Here is a 17,107-nt window from a genome sequence, read left to right on the forward strand (position 1 = left end):
CCTTCCGCCTCCCGCCGCATGTTAGTCGTCAGCCGCAACTCTAAACACCTAGAAGCAATCTTTTTTCCAAAGCGATATTCCCTATAACCTCCCTGAGCATCAAGAAGGTTCTCGTCAACGGCAATGTTTTTCAACCTTGATCTTCCCAGTGAATACGGGTACCGCAGTCAAGATACCCCTCTTTCTATTTAGTCCAATCCGGATAGCCGCGAAGTTGGCAAAAGACCGCGTGGCCACGGTCTCAGATATCATGATGTGGTGCCATACTGCCAGCGTCGCAAGTAGTCTTGGCGTAAGCTTTCCACGCAGAAACATGCCTGATGGGGGTAAGATACTCGTTCGAAGGATGGTGGAGTTGCGGCCAGCCCGCTAGTCGAACTTGCGAATTGTTTGTCCTTTCCTTATTGCTGAGTCTTTTTGGTTCTAGGAGAGGATTTTGCGCAGCTGAGCAACAAGTCAAACTGACTCTGCTGAGTGTGGTCTCTTGTCTTAGCACTGCTTTCTTGACAAAGGTAGCTTAGATGGCAGTGCGGCACCGAGAAAAGATCCTTACAAGAACGTTTCAGATGAAAATTGGCTGCTCTAAGAGCGAGCCATCGTGTCCAAACACGTCATGCTAGTTTGTGGTTCATGTCAGCTTATGCGCCTTCGCTGTTCGCAGCCGAATCTTCCGAATAAGGAAGGCTTGGGAAAGAGGACTTCGAACCTCAATGCGGGGCAGGATGATGATGATACCCCTGATAATAAGGCGAATGCGAGGTAGGCAGACTCACGTTGAGATTGCTAGATGTCTGGCTGTGATATGTGTAGTCCGCGCTGCTGTAGCCATATAGATCCGGGCTCGGGAGGAGGGATTCGCGGGGCAAGTGTGAGGGCGCGGGTGGTGTATGCGCTTGCTGGAATGTCGAATGTGCTGGATGAGTGTTGTATCTGTACATGGGTGGTCGGGTGATGGTAGCTTGGGGAGAAGGATACGCGAGGCTCTCCATCCACGCTGGCGGCATATTCCAGGGTATGTTCGCTGGCGGAGGTGGAGAGTAAACGGACGCATTCCAGTTGGGTTGATAAGGAGGATAGGCTTGCTCAGCAGCTGGGACATGGTTCGTGTCGAAAGACGCGACAGTAGCAGCCAGTATAGCCTGTGTTACAACTGCGCTGTTCGCACGTAGAGCACGATCGGACGGGTCTATATAGGGTGACGAACTTGGGCCTGCGACTTGGTAGTCTGCAGATAGGGAGCGCGGATATATCTCGTGTTGTTCTGGCGAGGGTTCTGGGTCCTGGTGGCTGTCTGAATCATCGTTGACCAACTGCTGGAGGTATTGAAGCTTGCGTTTGCGCTTCTCTCCTACACCATGCGTGTTAGTTGTCTCCGCCATCAGTGACGACTAGTAGACTAACATACGATAGTTGCGTGAAGCTATCCTATTTTGTTGCTTCCGTATCTCGCTATTGGGTTTCTTAGGTTTCTTGCCTGGTTCCTCGCTCACTGCTGCCCGCTTCGGTCGTCCACCTTTTATCGAGAGAGCTTGTGGCGATACGTTGTTGGAAGGGGAGTCCATGGCGCCAGAAAAGTGCGTAAGGGTAACCAGAGTTATGGGATTCGATTATGTCCCAAAAGGCGTTGGCAAAGGCTTGCTTTTGAGCCGCCGATCAGTCCGTAAATGTAAACTGGCAGGGTTACATCCAAGCAGTTAACAAAGCTTGGTCTTTACCTTACGTTGACGTTGATCTGATAGAGGCAGGGACACGGCTTCTACTGCCGCAGCTTTTCCTGGGCAGTGCTGAGTAAACGCTACAAGAATAGCAACGGCACCCAATGGGTGGCGGAGGCGAGCAACGCACAACTTGGTCATTCTACAGCCAACCTTAACCTTAAAATTCGCCGCACAGCATGGTGATGTGATCGTTGAAGATTCCAAAGCCATGGGATATTTCTTTTGGAGATTTAGTCATGCCTGTTCTGCAACGTTGTGCGACACATGCCGCTTGTTCCTCTCTGCCCAACGATACTTGTTTCTGTATCCGGCGTACTAATAGCTAGGGTAGGAGACTGAAACGGCTGAATCATCTTGAAATCGTGATGCGAGCTGAAGCCTCGATAGAGAATGGACAAGAGCGGGCGGAGCAGTCGGGAGACAAGATACTTCCACCTCCCCCTCACCCCAATAGCTGAATCATCGCGGAAACGCGACCCGAGCTGAGGTGTTTGTGGGGAAAAAACGGTCACGAGCAGGCGGAGCAGTTTTGACCGCATCGCGGCTTTCATGGTTCCGCTCATCAGCATGAATCTCGCTTTGGCCGGCAGTGTTGACAAAGTGCGTTTGAAGAGGCGCAACGACGAGTAAACACACGTAGTAGCTGGGTGCCCATTTTTGGCATCGACCAGTCCTCGCTCATTTTCGTATAATAACTTGGTAACCCACGACAAATGTTGAGCTGAGATGGTACCTCGTAAGCCACTAGCCAGTAGTGGTAGGAGCTAGGTGCTGCATAAGCAGTTGCGAAACGAGGAAAATCTCACGCCGCCATTTCGACGTCGGAACGGAATGAGGCGAGTTGTGCATTATTCATAACTTGTCAAAGACGTTGCAACACAGGCGGGTGTGGCGTCGTCTGTTGTGTCGAGATTGCGGTCGATGGATTACCTGATTCTAAACTTCTCACGTCACGTTTGACCTCGCTAGGGCAGCCCTATGAAGCGGAAGTTACACTCGCCACGTGCTGGACAAGAAGCATACTAAAAAGGCGCAGCGGTTCCGTACGACAGACGTTACGTTGACTCGCGCTTCTGTAGTCACGCGGTTTGATGGCATTTGCCGGGCTACCACACGCCGCAACCCCTCTCGAGAGCCTAGATAACATGGTAGCAAATCGAAAGAAAAAAGATGATACGTGCCTAAGCAAAAGGTGCCTACTCAAGTTACAGGTTTCTTGCTGATGGATACACAAGATGAGGCAACACTTGCTCTTGAGTAGGCCAAAGTCACTCTTGATCATATCATCAACACCGCCATCCGAAGATTCAGGCTACGCTCAGCAAGGCAATGCGCTTCAAGCTGGCAGAAGCAACCTCTCGTCATATCAACACGTGCTGTGCTCCAGGTAGCCAACCACAATCCCCCCCTCATCATATGAATATCTTTCCACTCACGCCTAGTGCCTCTCAGGCATCTGATGCTGCCTCTTCAGATACGACGCCTCATCAAGCACATTCTGCAGTCTCCCCTCCTCAGCCACCACCCTCTTGACCGTCTCGCTAACATTGCCCTCGAGCCCGACATTACAACCCCTTGGCAACCACCTGAGGATATGAAACGCATTCGCATACACACTCGTCGCGCCGGTAACCCTCCCATCATCCGGCAGACTAGCCTGCAGTATAATCCTAAACGTTTTCAACCCCCAGCAATACCGCAAGCCGAGGCGCACGAGATCGGCAAAGCCGTCGAGGATATCGTGGTGCGAGGGTATGGTGAGAACGACGTGTTTGATCAGGCTCCTGCTGCGCTGGTGCAAGGTGCTCAGCGTGTGGATGCCGCTCGTCAGACTGAGCGTGAAGACATTGTCGCTGTAGAGCACCTGCCGCGCCTCCCGATATATCGTCTTGTTCAGCCGCAGAATCTCAGGCACAATGGGATCAGAGAGCGGTACGCGCTCCGGGCCTGATGCTGCCCGCGGCCGGTGGAAAGCGTGGCCTGGTGGTTCGCGGCCGGGCACGTAGGTGGACTGCTGCTGCTGCTGCTGGCCGCGCGTGCCGACGTAAGCAGTGAAATTGTTGTTGTCTTCGTCGGGTTTCTCGGGCGCGCGGTCGGCGTGCAGCAGGAGAGGGTCTTCGCGCACGAGGGCCATGTGGTAGATGTGGATGCGGAGTTCGGCGGGGAGCTTCATGAAGGGGAAGTGCGATTCGGTCAATGTGCTGGCTTCTGGTGTGAGGAGGCCACTGCGGGTTTGCGCGGCAGGCGCAGAAGCGTCTTGGGGTGGGCTGGCAGAGACATTGGATGAGCATGGAGAGCGAGCGCGGAGTTTCTTAGGCTTTGGGGATTGCGCTTTGTCTTCCGATGGTTGTGCGGTACGCTTTCGGGTGTTCATGGTGGATTCGGGGCGTCTTGCGAGGTGTCCGGCCGAGTCTTTGGAAACTGTATTTATTCCTGGGTAAGACGACCTCATCAGAAAGATAGCGATACAGACAAGTTGTACATGTCCAGGTCACACGACGGAAGATGGCTGACAAGCTGTGACGCGTTGAAGTCGCCAAGCGATAGCGTCGTGATAGCGTTCCACGGTAGCGTGTCCGTCTGCGCGTCGAGTCTAGACAAATACTCCTATGCTGGTGCGCTCTCAAGTATGATAGCAAAAGCTAAAATGCACCATCAGTAAACATCTCCGATGGCAACGAAGCCAATGCAGCACGCAGCCACGGGTGCGCCAAAAAAGGTTCCGGACACGACAAGAGTGCAGGTGGGTTCGGGACGCGGAGGAGTGGGTGACTGCGGGGTTTGGCAATAGCGCGTACAAAGTATCGGGACCGCGAGCGAGCAAAACGTCAGCGCGCATGAATCACATCTCACGTGTCCTACTTGTACAGTAGAGTCGGAAATCCATGGTGAACAAATATTCAATGTGAATGCGTTCACACCATAACTTTCTACATTCCTACAACCATGGTAGGAAAAGAGCAGTCGAAGTCAAAGAAAGATAATTAACGATTATAGTCTCCATGTGACAAAACATGGGTTGAGTACTTGTCACATCAGACTATTATCTACACTTAGCCACCAGCCAGCCACTAGCCACCAGTACATCATTGCTCACAGCACTCGTCCACTGTGTGTGTGTGTGCAAGCCGCGTTGTGGTCAAAAGGCGGGGTGGGAACAGAAACAATAATGTATAGAAAAATAAAAGGGAATCAAAATAGAACTCACACATTTCCATCCCTTTCTAGCTTTAAGCATCCACTTTCCTTGCTGTGTAATCCTCAGCAATTTGTAGAAGAAAGACTATAGAACCATCGAGAAGAAAGAAGACTTCGAGCAAGCCCTCAAAGCACTTGGCGGATAAAAGCTTCCACCAGGCCTCTCCTCTCTCCCTCGCCTCTACACCTCTCTCTCTCTCCCTTCTCCCTCTTTGATTCTCAATCCCCCCCTCATAAATCAATCAGATTATTAGCACCAGGTTGGCGACCCTGCTGCTGCTGCTGTTGCCCAGGCTGCTGCGCACCAAATGGATTAGCACTCCCATAAGGATTAACACCAGCACCACCGCCCATACCAAAGCCATTCACAGGCCCAGTTGCCGCAGGCATCATCCGATTCTGCTGCGGCATTCCGGTGAACTGGCTGTTCAAAAACGGATTGTTACCCGTAGCATTCGCATTGACCCGGTTCAAGCCAGAACCCGCAGAGTTGACAAAAGTCCCCGGAGCAGTGTGTTGGGCTGGGATGCGCATGTTGCCCACGTTGCCAAACGTATCTTGGCCTTCACCTGTCGCGAGAAGCGCGTTGAGTCGCGCAGCGTTAGGATCCATTTCTTTTTGTGGGGGCTGAGGTATCTGCTGCTGTTGCTGAGGTGGCTGAGCTGTCTGTTGTGGCTGGAAAGATACTGGGGGGTTGAACGAGGGAGTGTTGTTGAATTGGGTTTGCGTCTTCTGTTCGCTCAGCGTGTTCAGGCTGGGTTGTGAAAACGATGTAGTTGGCTGCTGGGGTTTGTTGAACGATTGTGCGAAGGGGTTGTTGGAGCCTGTGGGCTGAGGTTTGAGGGCCTCTTGGGTGTTGTTGCTTGCCCATGGGTTGTGGCTGCCGGGCTGGAGTGACTGCTCTTGTTGCGGTTGTTGCATTTGCTGCTGATTCATGTCGCCGAAGCCGCCAAACTGACCGTAGGGGTTGTTATTGAACGAGGTTTGCTGTGGCTGAATAGTGTGCTGAGGCTGCAAGTATTGCTGCTGCTGCTGCTGGGCGCCAAACTGGTCGAAGCCTGTAGGCTGTTGCTGTTGGAAGCCACCGTAGCCGCCGTAGCCGTTCTGAAAGCCCGTCTGCTGAGGCTGCATACCGGTAGGCTGAGCGTACGCATTGTTGAGGAAACCAGTGTTCTGAGGTTGCTGCTGGCTCTGGTCCATGAGGTTACCGAACCAGTCTACTTGACCCTGCTGCTGATATCCCTGGTTGTTACCCGTAGGCTGGTAGGTGTTTGGTTGCGCAGTCGTCTCGCCAAATAGCAGGTCTGCGTTGGTCTGTTCGAGTTCCTTCCGGCGCAGCTCTTCCTCCTCCTTGCTCAGCTTGATGGCCTTTTCCAGGTCGTCGTCGGTTTCCTCGGCCCTGTTTCCGCGTTCGCGACGCTTCTTCTCCTCCTCTGCCTCGTTCTTGCTTGCCTCGAGCGCTAGCCTGAGCTCAAGGTCTTCCTCCTCGGTCCTACGGTTGCGGCGCTGTTCACCGTTTCGCGGGCGCGCCGATCGCTCTCCGCCGTCTGGACCGTGGTGACCTCCACCGGGGTACTCTTCGATGCCTGTTACCCGCGACTTCCATGATTTCCGGTCGGCTCGCTCGGCGCGCAGTCGCTCTTCGTCGAGGATGAGGGAAGTCAGCTCTTTAGCGGCCATTCGCACTGCAGTCGTCTTAGTAACGTGCTTCTTCGCAAAGTGAGGCGCGCTTACCGTTCTGGCCTACATCGCGACCGTCCTCGTCCGTGTGCTGGAACTCGCGCAATGTCTTGATGATGTAGATGTTCTTGCGCGCCCACGTCACGACGAGCTCCGAGCCCTCGTGTAGACAGTAGTCGAGCACTTTCAGCGACTTCAGAACGTGACGCCAGTTCTTTCCTCGGTCGTTGAGGCGCTTGTCGAGCATGTCCATGACCTGGTAGAAGTCGGTCGAGCTGGGTAGCAATTAGCATAGCTCGGCGCAGAGGTGCAGCCGTCGTACCTATTGAAGGTGATCTGGGCGATCTCAGCCATATCAGACCCTACAGGTCCCCATGGGTCGTTGCTGGTTGCTGCGATTGTCAGCTACGCCGTATGTGCAGCTCCATGGACACTCCATACCATTGCGAACCTTGACCTCGACCTGGCTGTACCCCTTGGTGACGTTCTTGACCGATCTCGCGATTTTACTCATCTTGGCCGTATATTTTCCGTCTCAGGTTTTGCGATGTCGCAGGGTCGGAGCTGTCGGGAGGGAAGGTCGCCAGAGAGTGGCTGAGGTATACGGTAGCGTTGGGCGGATGACGTGCCACTTATGGGAACGGGCGCAAGCAATCAACTGCGCGACGAGTTGCGGTCCTCGTGAATGCCCAGCGATGGTGAGATTGAGGTAATGTGGCAGCGTGAGTTGTGGCAAGCTGGGGGAAAATGGACACGCAGGAGAGACGTAGATAGACGTAATGCGAGGCTGGTGCGCTGATGACCACCTCAGGCCGAGCGACCGAATTGAGGGTCCAAGCGCCGACGTCAGTACCTGGCACGAGCAAGTTGGATACGGATACGACCAACTCGATAGAGAATTGCTTCAGGGCATTGCTTCACGCTCAAGGACCTGACATTGCGATATGTACACGCGCTTGGTGGCGACAATTACACGGACAGGTTGCGACTGAGCTGACGAGGCCTCTCTTGTCGCCTGGGCAGCGATCTTGGGTGTAATGGGTAATGCTCAATGCGCTGAGCCCGATGAGCGAATCTAGGGCAGCCAACACCATCACATAATCCACACTCGCCAGTCTTTAGTTGATGAACCACATAATGCACATTCGCCAGTCCTTGGATGATTAATTTTACAGCTTTGAATTTTTATTTGGGCTTCCGCTCGCGCAGAAATATACTAGTTGATGTAGTCTAAAGAGCTTGTGTCGGAAATAAATCCTTCATTAAAACGACCAGTCTAACGATGACGGAAAAAAAGGGAAACCACACACACAGACCGACACATATAAGCCCCAGGACGCCCTTTGCCAAGTCTAGCATGTGTAGTATGAGAGGCACGCCACAACGCCTTGTCTCTCAGCGATAGAGAGAAAAGAAACCCAGGGAAACCCCGCCACCGAAATAAACCCCAGCTTCGAGATGAGGAGAAGGACTTGATGAACCAAAAAGAGACAGGAAAATTTTGATAGACACAGGGGTATAAGTCCTGCCTGCCGAGAAAACACCAGTGTTAAAGACTCGCACGTATTAGTTTTACAGGAAAACGACAACCATGACGCGAGAAGGCTCAAGCATTACATCGAATGTGATTTTTAGCACCACGTCAGCTCACGCCTATTGAACGGCGGGAGCCCACATTCCGTTACCCATCTCCCGTTGGTTGGGGTTGTAGTGGTCTGGTTCGGTGCTGTTGGGCCGGCGGATGTTGTTGTGTTGGTAGTACATGCCGTTTTGTGCCTGGTATTGCGGCTCAGGATAGACGTAGCCGTTGTCTTGTGCGCCAGGAGAAGGAAGAGCTTGCTGGCCGGGTGATTGCCAGCCCATGGCAGACATGTGAGGGCTTCCGTTGGCGCTTGTGGTGCCTCCAGACTGGTTGTGGTTTGCGGTTGTGGGGGGCTCAAGAATCGGCGGTGGGCCGTAGGCGTTGGGGTGTGATGTGATGGCCGGACGAGAGCTGTTGGAAGCATACGACTGGGCTGTGAGTGCGGGTGAGGCACGTGGGCTGGGCTGGGGCATCTCATGACGCATGTGTGGAGGGACGTTCATACCGCCCATGTAGGCGTAGTCGGAGCCCTGACGATGCAGACCAGGCATACCACCAGCAGGCATTCCGTTTGCCGGAGAAAGGGAGAGTGTACGGTCGTTGGGCGAGGGCGTGCCGAGTGGTGACGCCGTCTCGGAGTAGTCACCACCATCGGAACGACCGGTTCTGCTCGAGGCAGAAGCACGGGATGCGAGCGCCGCAGCAGTAGCAGCAGCCGCCTCCTCAACAGTACCAGTGTGGTGGTTCTGGTGACGGGTCAAGGTAGTGCGGCGCGTAAAAGTCTTCTGGCAGTCGGCGTACGGGCACTTGTATGGCCGCTTGCCAGAATGGATACGGCGATGGCGGGCCAGCGAACTTGAGTCGCTAAAAGGCTAATCGATGTTAGTTACGAAGGCAGAATACAAGGGCCCGAACATACCTTTCCACATCGCTCGCACATGTGAGGCTTCTCGCCGGTGTGGACACGTTGGTGCACAGTCAAAGCCGAGCGCTGGATGAACTGCTTGCCGCAGTTGGGGTAGTCGCACACGTGAGGGCGGATACCGCTGTGGATACGTTCTGCATGTCTCAGTCAGTGCTTTGCTTTTGGTGTTGCGGCCCAAGCTTCTTACCATGACGTGCGAGGTCACTGCGTCGCGCGAAGCCTTTACCACATGTCGAGCACGCGAAGGCCTTAGGTGGACCCGTGTCCGATGCGGGGCGCCCACCGTTGTGTTGGTGTTGTACCTGCGCATCCGCCATCTGCTGTTGCTGCTGGGCGTACGCGTGGTCTGGCGGGTTTGGAATGTAATTGCTGTTGTTGAGCATGGGCATGGGCGCCTGCATTTGCGAAGGCGATGGGTATCGCAAGCCGTTCATGTGCTGTTGGGGGATGGATGGGTACGAGGGAAGCTGCTGCTGCGGTTGTTGCGACGAGTAGCGCGAAGAGTCTGATGGGTGAGGCGACACGCCACGTTCCGAGCCGTTCTCCGACTTGATGTGGCCGCCATTGAGGTACGAGGGCGGCGCGCCGAAATGTTGGGGCTGCATTGCGTGCTGCATGTTGAGCGCTCCGTTTCCTAGTGAAGCTGTTAATCTCTGGTTCAGGATAGTGTCGAGCTCCATTTGCAGCGTGTCTCGCTCAGGAGCGTGTTTCGCGACAGACGGCGACTGTGAGGCAAGGGCACCAACAGGCTTGAGACGCAAAAGACGGGATGGTGCGCACCAAATGAGGCTGAGAGGCTGTGGTGATGATGGAATCAGCAGGCGTCGGGCAAAGACGCAGTGGTGATGTTGGAGGCGTCGTGTTGGCACGTCGAGTCGTCGTCGAGGGGGGCCGCGCGTAGGTCAATGCAGCGGATGCACTGTGTCGCGATGTCAGTTGAAGGTTGAGCGAACGTGATGTTGCAAAGTGCAGGTAAAAGGTGAAAGAGCGGCGCGCCAAAAAATTGACGGTCTGGCAGTCACGCTGGCCACGTCTGAAGAGTGGAAAAGGGGAGTGGAGCGGTGAGAAAGACCTGCAGCGGGAATGCGCGGGCTGCACGGGGCGAAAGGGAATCGTGCAAAGCGGGAGTACGTACCTGAGATAGATATAGACGGAAGAGAGGGCAGGGCAGGGGATGGCGGTGATGGAGAGCGTGGTGTTGGAGAGTCTGCAGGTACTTCTTTACTCGTTGCGCGTAGTTGCCCAGAAAGTCCAAATGACGCTAGTCTGGATTCGGCCTTGGGCGGATCCTTCCAGGGCTAGTTGACAAAAAGGGACCACGATGTGCGTGGTGCAGGCAGATGCGTGCGAGTCCAAGCGTCTGAGTGTCCACCACACTGACACTGGCACCAAAAGTTATACTGTCGCCTATGCAGAAGAATGAAGAAGCGAAACTGAGGTAGCCGGATAGTCCGCCGGGTGGTAGCTGAAGAAATGGGGCTGAGAGCCGTCTCTTGGATAGGATGCGCAGAGAATTACGAGAGCCCAATGACTGTCAACAATCGATGGTGACGTTGACGGTCCTCTACACTTTGGGCCGGGTTGCTGATTAGATTGCTTCCGCCCAACAATATGGTAGGCAACTTTTTGGTGTATTAAGATGGGGGCGCTGGTCGATCGTGTTCCTTCCTACCGCCGGCAAAAGAAAAGGTGAATCGTGGCTGTATCAGAGTCAGTCTTGCTTCGCTGACTGTGTCTCACTACCGTACCTTGCGCTGATTGGTCGTTGTGCTTTGGCCGTCGCAGTCGCAGTCTGTGATCTGGAGATGTGGTGCGTGTTAAAGGGAACGCTCAAGCATCCTTCTCATGGCATGGAGCAGGGCACGTTCAAATACACACGATCAATGCATCGCGACGCAGCCAACTGTGGAGCGACCCTATCCTTGCGTTCATCTCGCGCTCGCGACACTACAGCTTCACCATGACATTTACTGTTAGCATGCCGCTGCTAGCTGTCAAGGAGCTGGGGCAGTCTTGCGGCCTTGTTTGAGGCGTATGTGGCGCTTTTGTGCACAGATGAGGATCCACAAGCCGACGGTAGTGTACTCTTCATCCAACTTCAACGGCGATTGAGTTCTATTTCCCGTTGCAACAGCGACACCGCGACATGTACAGTGGAATTCGTGAGTCATCGCAATCGCGATCGCGATGTCGATCTGTCTCGTCCCCTAACGTCTCCCTGTCTCCCCACCACATAAACACACACGCGTCGGGCTGCAGCACCAACAGCCATTCCGCTGTTCCTGGTGCAAGCCAGGATTAGGGAGCATGGGCCAAAAATGGAAGGCACATAGAAGGCCGCTAGAAGGAGGGAAGGCACGGTGCATAACACTTGCTTAGAGCGTGCAGCAGGCGACAAGACAGCGAGCCACCTACCGGCCCCGGCACAGGCTGGGTTTGAGACAGCGAGAAGAAGCATAACACTTGAATAACCAACGCATTGCCATTGCAGTGACATTTCCTATTGGCCGACGCTCGTTCATTTTGTGGAGGTTGGAGACGCCCCTCTGCCTTGCGAGACACCCGCCGACGCCCCCTGAGCGCCGCCGAGTCAATCGTCCAGGGCTCGCGAACGGCAGGTCTGCGTCGTGTACACCGCCACCACGAGGCCGCATGTCAACGTTGTAGACCTGCATGAGTTCTCAGTTCTGAGTTCTGAGGAACGAGTGCATTTGCAATCGAAATACTGCAATCGAAATATTTGCATCCTCTGCGATACGCCGTGTCTCCCTGCTCTGCTCTTCCCGGCAAGCGCATCCCCCCTTAGCACGTCTTTGTTCGGCCAAGTCAGGTACAAGTCAGGTACTCTCTTACTCACTCCAGTTCTAGCCAAGCCCTCGCCCACCGACACCGACATTTGCACCTTTCTCCTGGCTTTGTTGCGGTGAAGGGGTCCCGCATATCGACAACTCTTTGCAGCCTGGCGCTCTTTCGGTATACTTCCGCCAGATCCGTCTGTGCTTGCGCGTCCCACCAAAGAATACGTCCATATTTGCCGGACCCACTCCCAGCCTCGTCGCGTTTCCATGACTGACACGAGCATCTTCGAAACGTGCTGTGCACGGTTTTTCCGTTGCACATCACAAAAGCATAATTATTTCCACACCGCACCCTACTCCCCGTAGCCGTTCATAATCATCTGCGATCGACAGCACAAGCCAAATCTTATTTCTTATTGAATTATCGTTACATCGTCACGCGCACACAACATGTACTGTGCCAACTACGGCAGAGCTGCCGTAACTGTTTCATCCTCCACCGCCGACATGGATTCCTGGGAGCTATTCTTGTCTCCGAGACGCACAGGGCGCCTCATATTTCCTTGCGCTTTGTGTCATCGCAACTGGCCAGCCGGCGGTTGCGGCCCCAGCTCCTTTGACCAACGTTCCGGCGCAAGGATGACCTGTCGCAACCCTGTGTCTAAGGCTCACACACCATCCGAGCGCCCTTCTGTGCAATTTCTAGAAGTCGACCGGATTGGTCACTCTGCGCACACCCTCACTCGCCCACACCCTGTCTTTTCCAGAAAATTACCCCTTTCGCCGGTGAGGGCTCCGGACACGAGCCGCCGAGATGACTCTGCTTGAATGACTGCATGCCGTCATCTCAGTTGGCGCCTGCTTTCTACCCGCCAGCCTGCCAGCCATCCAGAATTCTCCCCCATAACGCCTTGTTTACGTCGTCTCGACAAATCAGAGCGAGGCGGGAGCGCGTACACTTCCGATGCGCGTCCAGCGGCATGAATATACTACGGACAACGTTCAGAATTCGGCCCTACCGTGTCATACGATCCTACCGGCCCTGCTCTGCTGGCAGGTGAGCCTCATGCACCCCTTATGCTCGGTGATCAAGTTCAGTGGGTAAGGGAGAGAGGGGGTTCTCTGCATGATCCCGAGGACATTGCCCTGCGTTTACCCAAGTACCGTGAAGCAAGTGTGCGACCTCTGGCCTGGCCTGACCTGACCTGCTGTTACGACCGGGACTTCGGAAATGGTCAATGTCCTAGTACCTGACCGTACCCGTTGACAGCCGCGGTAGGATGATCTACAATCAAAGCTCGTCGTTCCGCTGCACGTTTGTGTGGGAACGTTGCAAATGGCGTCCTGAGGTATGCGCGTTTGTTGTGTACATCCCGAGTTAGTGGTTGGTACGCCGCCGCTGCACAGACAACACCGTCGATAACAAGCGCGCGGATGAGGCAAATCGAGTTGGATGAACTAACGCAGCGGGAATTTGATATGATAACTAATATACAGTTTACAGATACAGTACATGATGAATCACCAACCGGCTGCCCCGATGTAAAGCAAAAAAAAAGGACGGTAGCTTCATTCCACGCCAATACTAAGGTCGATCTCCATATACACCCAATACTCTAATGCCTCTAGACCCTCGGTACTCCGCCGGTACCGAACAACTCCATCTTCACCCGTTCACTCGGCACGCCATAGCTCTTCAACTTGGCCTCAACGTCGAGCATGAATCGTGTGGGTCCACAACAGTAGTACACTGTCTTGCCACTGTCCGCATGCAGGTGTTGCCTGTCAATCTTGTCTAGATCGACGCGACCTTGTATGATGTAGTCGCGACCCTGAACTTCCCCTTCGCTTGGACTTGACGAGTAGTACACGGCATGCACGTTCTCATTTGCAGCAGCGCATTGGTCGAAGTGGGCTTTGAACGCGCGTGTGGCCGAGTTACGTGCGCCTTGAATCCAGGTTATCGGGCGATTCGACTTCTCGCTCGTCAGCGAGTTGAAGATGGATGTCAAGGCAGTCAAACCGACGCCTGCTGAAACGAGCACGACAGGTGCATCCGCATCCACCTCGTCCTTGTCGAAGAAGAAATCTCCGAATGGGTGCGAGACCTTGATTACATCCCCCTCGTTCTTCATGTCATGCAGCAGATTCGATATATAACCCGCATGCGTCATGTGTTTCTTCTCTCCCACCTCAATCCCTGGCTCTCTCTTGACACTTATCCTCAAATACTTCTTGCCCGGCGCGTCGCTCAGACTATACTGTCGCGCCTGCCACACGCCACCATCTAGCTCTTCCACGAATACATTGACTGAGATGTACTGTCCCGGCTTGTAAATCGGTAACTTGAACTCCTTGTCCACTGGCTCGAGATAGAAACTTGTAATCTCATCACTCTCCTTTTCTTTCTTAGCAATAGAAAAGTCTTTCCAGTCAGGCCAGTAGGCCGTCTGTTTATACATTTCATCTTCTTTGCCAATCATCAGGTTGGCTAGTTGCCAGTACGCCGCTCCCCATGCTTCTAGAATTTCGGGTGTCGCGGCTTCACCCAACACTGTGCTCATCGTCTCGAGTAGATGTTTGCCGACAACGTCGTACTGGTCTGGGCGAATGAACAAAGATGCGTGCTTGTGGCATATCAGTTCGACGGCTGGCGAGAGCTTGCCTAGATCATCGATGTTGGCAGCGTAGGCGTAAAGAGCGCCAGCGAGCGCTTGGGCCTGGTGTCCGGTTGCTTGGTGGGTGTTGTTGAAGACATTCTTAAGCTCTGGGTGTACTTCTAGGAGGTCGTGGTAGAACCTGGTTGTGATTGTGTTGCCGTGTTCGGCGAGGACAGGAACCGTGGCTTTGATCGTGCGGACTTGGGAGGGGGTTAGGGCGCCCATTCTTGCGGGATCGAGTAGTTGGAGTAGTATGTTTTCTGCTGTCCTCCGTGGATGGAAGATGAGTTTTGCTGTCGAGCGAGGTGTTGGTTGCGGTTATTGTTGTGGTTGATATGTCCGGAGATGGAGTGTACGGATTTTACTATTACCACTATTGAAGTAATAATGAAAACTGATATTAAATATTGAATTGCCACATCTTCACATTCCAAGCTTCTCTTTATATCGCATCACCATTGCGAACACACCTGCAAACACACCATTCTCTTGTTTCCTACAAGACCCGCTGAAATGTGCATCTCCGCGGTGATACACAATTCTTGCCTTTTGAGCAAGCAGGGTTTCTTACCTAAAACTCGGAAGGGTCCACAGCACCCTCGTGAAAGCGTGACGGAAACTACGCCTGCCCAGATCAAAGCAGCTGTAAGAGATGACATGTATTACGTATGGCCCACGTGTGATTGATGCGGTTTTCCGGGCTTCGCTGGTTCCGCCACTTTTTCCGCTGCAGGAATGGTTGCGTGAGGATGTTCAGGTACGAATGTATGAAGTGGGTAGAGGCTGGTATAGGACTAGACTCCGAACGCAATATATGGGCACTCGAACATCTAGACGTCGTCTTTTTTACTTGCATGCGACGGGAGGGAGGTCATGTCGCGGGATCACCTGCTACTTTCGGCGAGATGAAGTCGCGATGTATTTTTTGAAAACCTCTCAAGCATCTACATTGTTGCCGGAGACCTGCAAACCTTCTCCTCGCAGTTATGCGTCCCGGGATTTCCTCTTCGCCTCAAGCCACATAACGATGTTGCAGTAGTTGGTGCCGTTGTATCCAGTGACTAAAAGTCACACCATCAACGTCAGATGGTTCTTCGCTTTTCTTTCCGAAATGCCGACTTCTTCCGATCGGAACGCGTGCTGCACTTCCGTGTAGGGCACTCTGGTCAGACTACTGCGTCCGCTGATGACAAAGTTTTTAAGAATATCTGGTAATGGAGCTTAAGATTTACTGGGTTTCTCCGTGGGAAGAAGGGAACTAAGAGTGCGTGTCTTGATCGCAGACCGTGAGGTAGGTCCATGGTACGGGAAGAGCGTCGCGCTATTTATCACGAACGGCACCGCGAGATCTATTGTTATCGATCTCGCAGCTGTTTCGCGCGACTTGTGTTATCGTGGACGGTGATTTGGGACTTCAAGGTGTAGAAGACCAACTTGAGTGCGTGCTTACTTATAAAAGTGAGCTTTAGCAGCTACGCGACTTCTGAAACTAACCTCTGCAGCATCCATCACGTTTTTGGTGTCTAATCATTAAAGCGCATCCATCTTTCTGTTGTTCAGTTGGCCAAGTGAATAGGTTTAAGAAGAATTTCAGATTAATATCGCACATGCGGTTCATCATCCGAATTATCTGTAGCTGGGCGTCCAGCCGGGTGTTACACGACCGCGTTACGAATGATCGAATTCTTGCAATTGACACAAAACCTTGACTGACTAGCTCCTTCTTCAAAAGCCGTCAATATTACTACCGAGCGGTCTATGCGGCACCTGGTTCATGATCAGGATCCTGTGCCAGCCGGTAGTACCTAGGTATGCTTGAGTGCTGACCTGTAATGACTCAGCCCTGTTCGACTGTCGCTAACCGTGATAGAAATGCATTTGCGATCAGTCTGTCGTACTTACCTCATCCTCGCGGGGTGCAGCTACTAGCGTCCTAGGGAAATATGATGCTCAGTCACCTGGAACGAGCTGAAAGCGTGTTGATGACTCAAAGAAGTATTGAAATTGCTAAGCAAAAAAAAGAAAAATCAACCAGTCTTTGACCCCGAGTGTCGACCTTCTGTTAGTATGCCATTCGCGCCCCAAAAAAGCGATAACAGCCCTGCAACAACAGTAATGGGGACTGCAGCATTCTGCAGATCATCTGGATGGTTATGTTGCCACCAACCCCAAAAGGCAAATGGAAAAGCCAGGATAAGAACATGATAGCACACCACGTAAGCCACAGAGATCTCGTGTCTAACTGTTATACCCCATGCTTGGTGCTCCATTGAATTGTCGTCCTTAATTGCGAACTTGGATTTCTTCCTTGGAACGCGGTCAATAACTCTCCTGTTGATGAGATGTGGTACGCAATTGTGAAAAAATCTCCAACGGCATGGGTCATTGCAGTTCATGAACATCGAAGCTTTGTGGCGGCTTATAAGAGGGTTTTCCGCATTACCCTTTGGAGGCGCTTTCGGGTTGTAGATATATTCGTGAAAATCGGTAGGCAGCTCTGGATTCTCCAAGAAAACGAGATCGGAAGCCACTCTGTCGAACTAGTG

The 17,107-nt window shown here is 53.2% G+C and overlaps 5 protein-coding genes across 5 annotated transcripts; all 5 read right to left on the bottom strand.

The window, feature by feature from the left end:
• Nucleotides 1–707: 707 nt before the first annotated feature.
• J4E82_010344 (uncharacterized protein) lies at nt 708–1,562 on the bottom strand (the record flags this gene model as incomplete). The annotated part of the gene is made up of 2 exons (XM_051736559.1): nt 708–1,348; nt 1,406–1,562. The coding sequence occupies 2 exons, from the start codon at nt 1,560–1,562 to the stop codon at nt 708–710; spliced, it is 798 nt and encodes a 265-aa protein (XP_051583660.1).
• A 1,594-nt stretch (nt 1,563–3,156) lies between these two features.
• On the bottom strand, nt 3,157–4,092 carry J4E82_010345 (uncharacterized protein; the record flags this gene model as incomplete). Its single annotated transcript, XM_051736560.1, has 1 exon — nt 3,157–4,092. One exon carries the CDS (start codon nt 4,090–4,092, stop codon nt 3,157–3,159), a length of 936 nt encoding a protein of 311 aa, XP_051583661.1.
• A 1,055-nt stretch (nt 4,093–5,147) lies between these two features.
• J4E82_010346 (uncharacterized protein) lies at nt 5,148–7,110 on the bottom strand (the record flags this gene model as incomplete). The annotated part of the gene is made up of 4 exons (XM_051736561.1): nt 5,148–6,601; nt 6,651–6,871; nt 6,919–6,988; nt 7,038–7,110. The coding sequence occupies 4 exons, from the start codon at nt 7,108–7,110 to the stop codon at nt 5,148–5,150; spliced, it is 1,818 nt and encodes a 605-aa protein (XP_051583662.1).
• A 1,139-nt stretch (nt 7,111–8,249) lies between these two features.
• J4E82_010347 (uncharacterized protein) lies at nt 8,250–9,783 on the bottom strand (the record flags this gene model as incomplete). The annotated part of the gene is made up of 3 exons (XM_051736562.1): nt 8,250–9,050; nt 9,098–9,237; nt 9,291–9,783. 3 exons carry the CDS (start codon nt 9,781–9,783, stop codon nt 8,250–8,252), a joined length of 1,434 nt encoding a protein of 477 aa, XP_051583663.1.
• Nucleotides 9,784–13,526: 3,743 nt separating this feature from the next.
• Nucleotides 13,527–14,786, bottom strand: J4E82_010348 (uncharacterized protein; the record flags this gene model as incomplete). The annotated part of the gene is made up of 1 exon (XM_051736563.1): nt 13,527–14,786. The coding sequence occupies one exon, from the start codon at nt 14,784–14,786 to the stop codon at nt 13,527–13,529; it is 1,260 nt and encodes a 419-aa protein (XP_051583664.1).
• Between the last annotated feature and the right edge of the window lie 2,321 nt (nt 14,787–17,107).

Source organism: Alternaria postmessia (genome assembly GCF_024291825.1).
Source record: "Alternaria postmessia strain BMP 2775 chromosome Unknown scaffold_121, whole genome shotgun sequence".
Taxonomy (NCBI): Eukaryota; Fungi; Ascomycota; class Dothideomycetes; order Pleosporales; family Pleosporaceae; genus Alternaria; species Alternaria postmessia.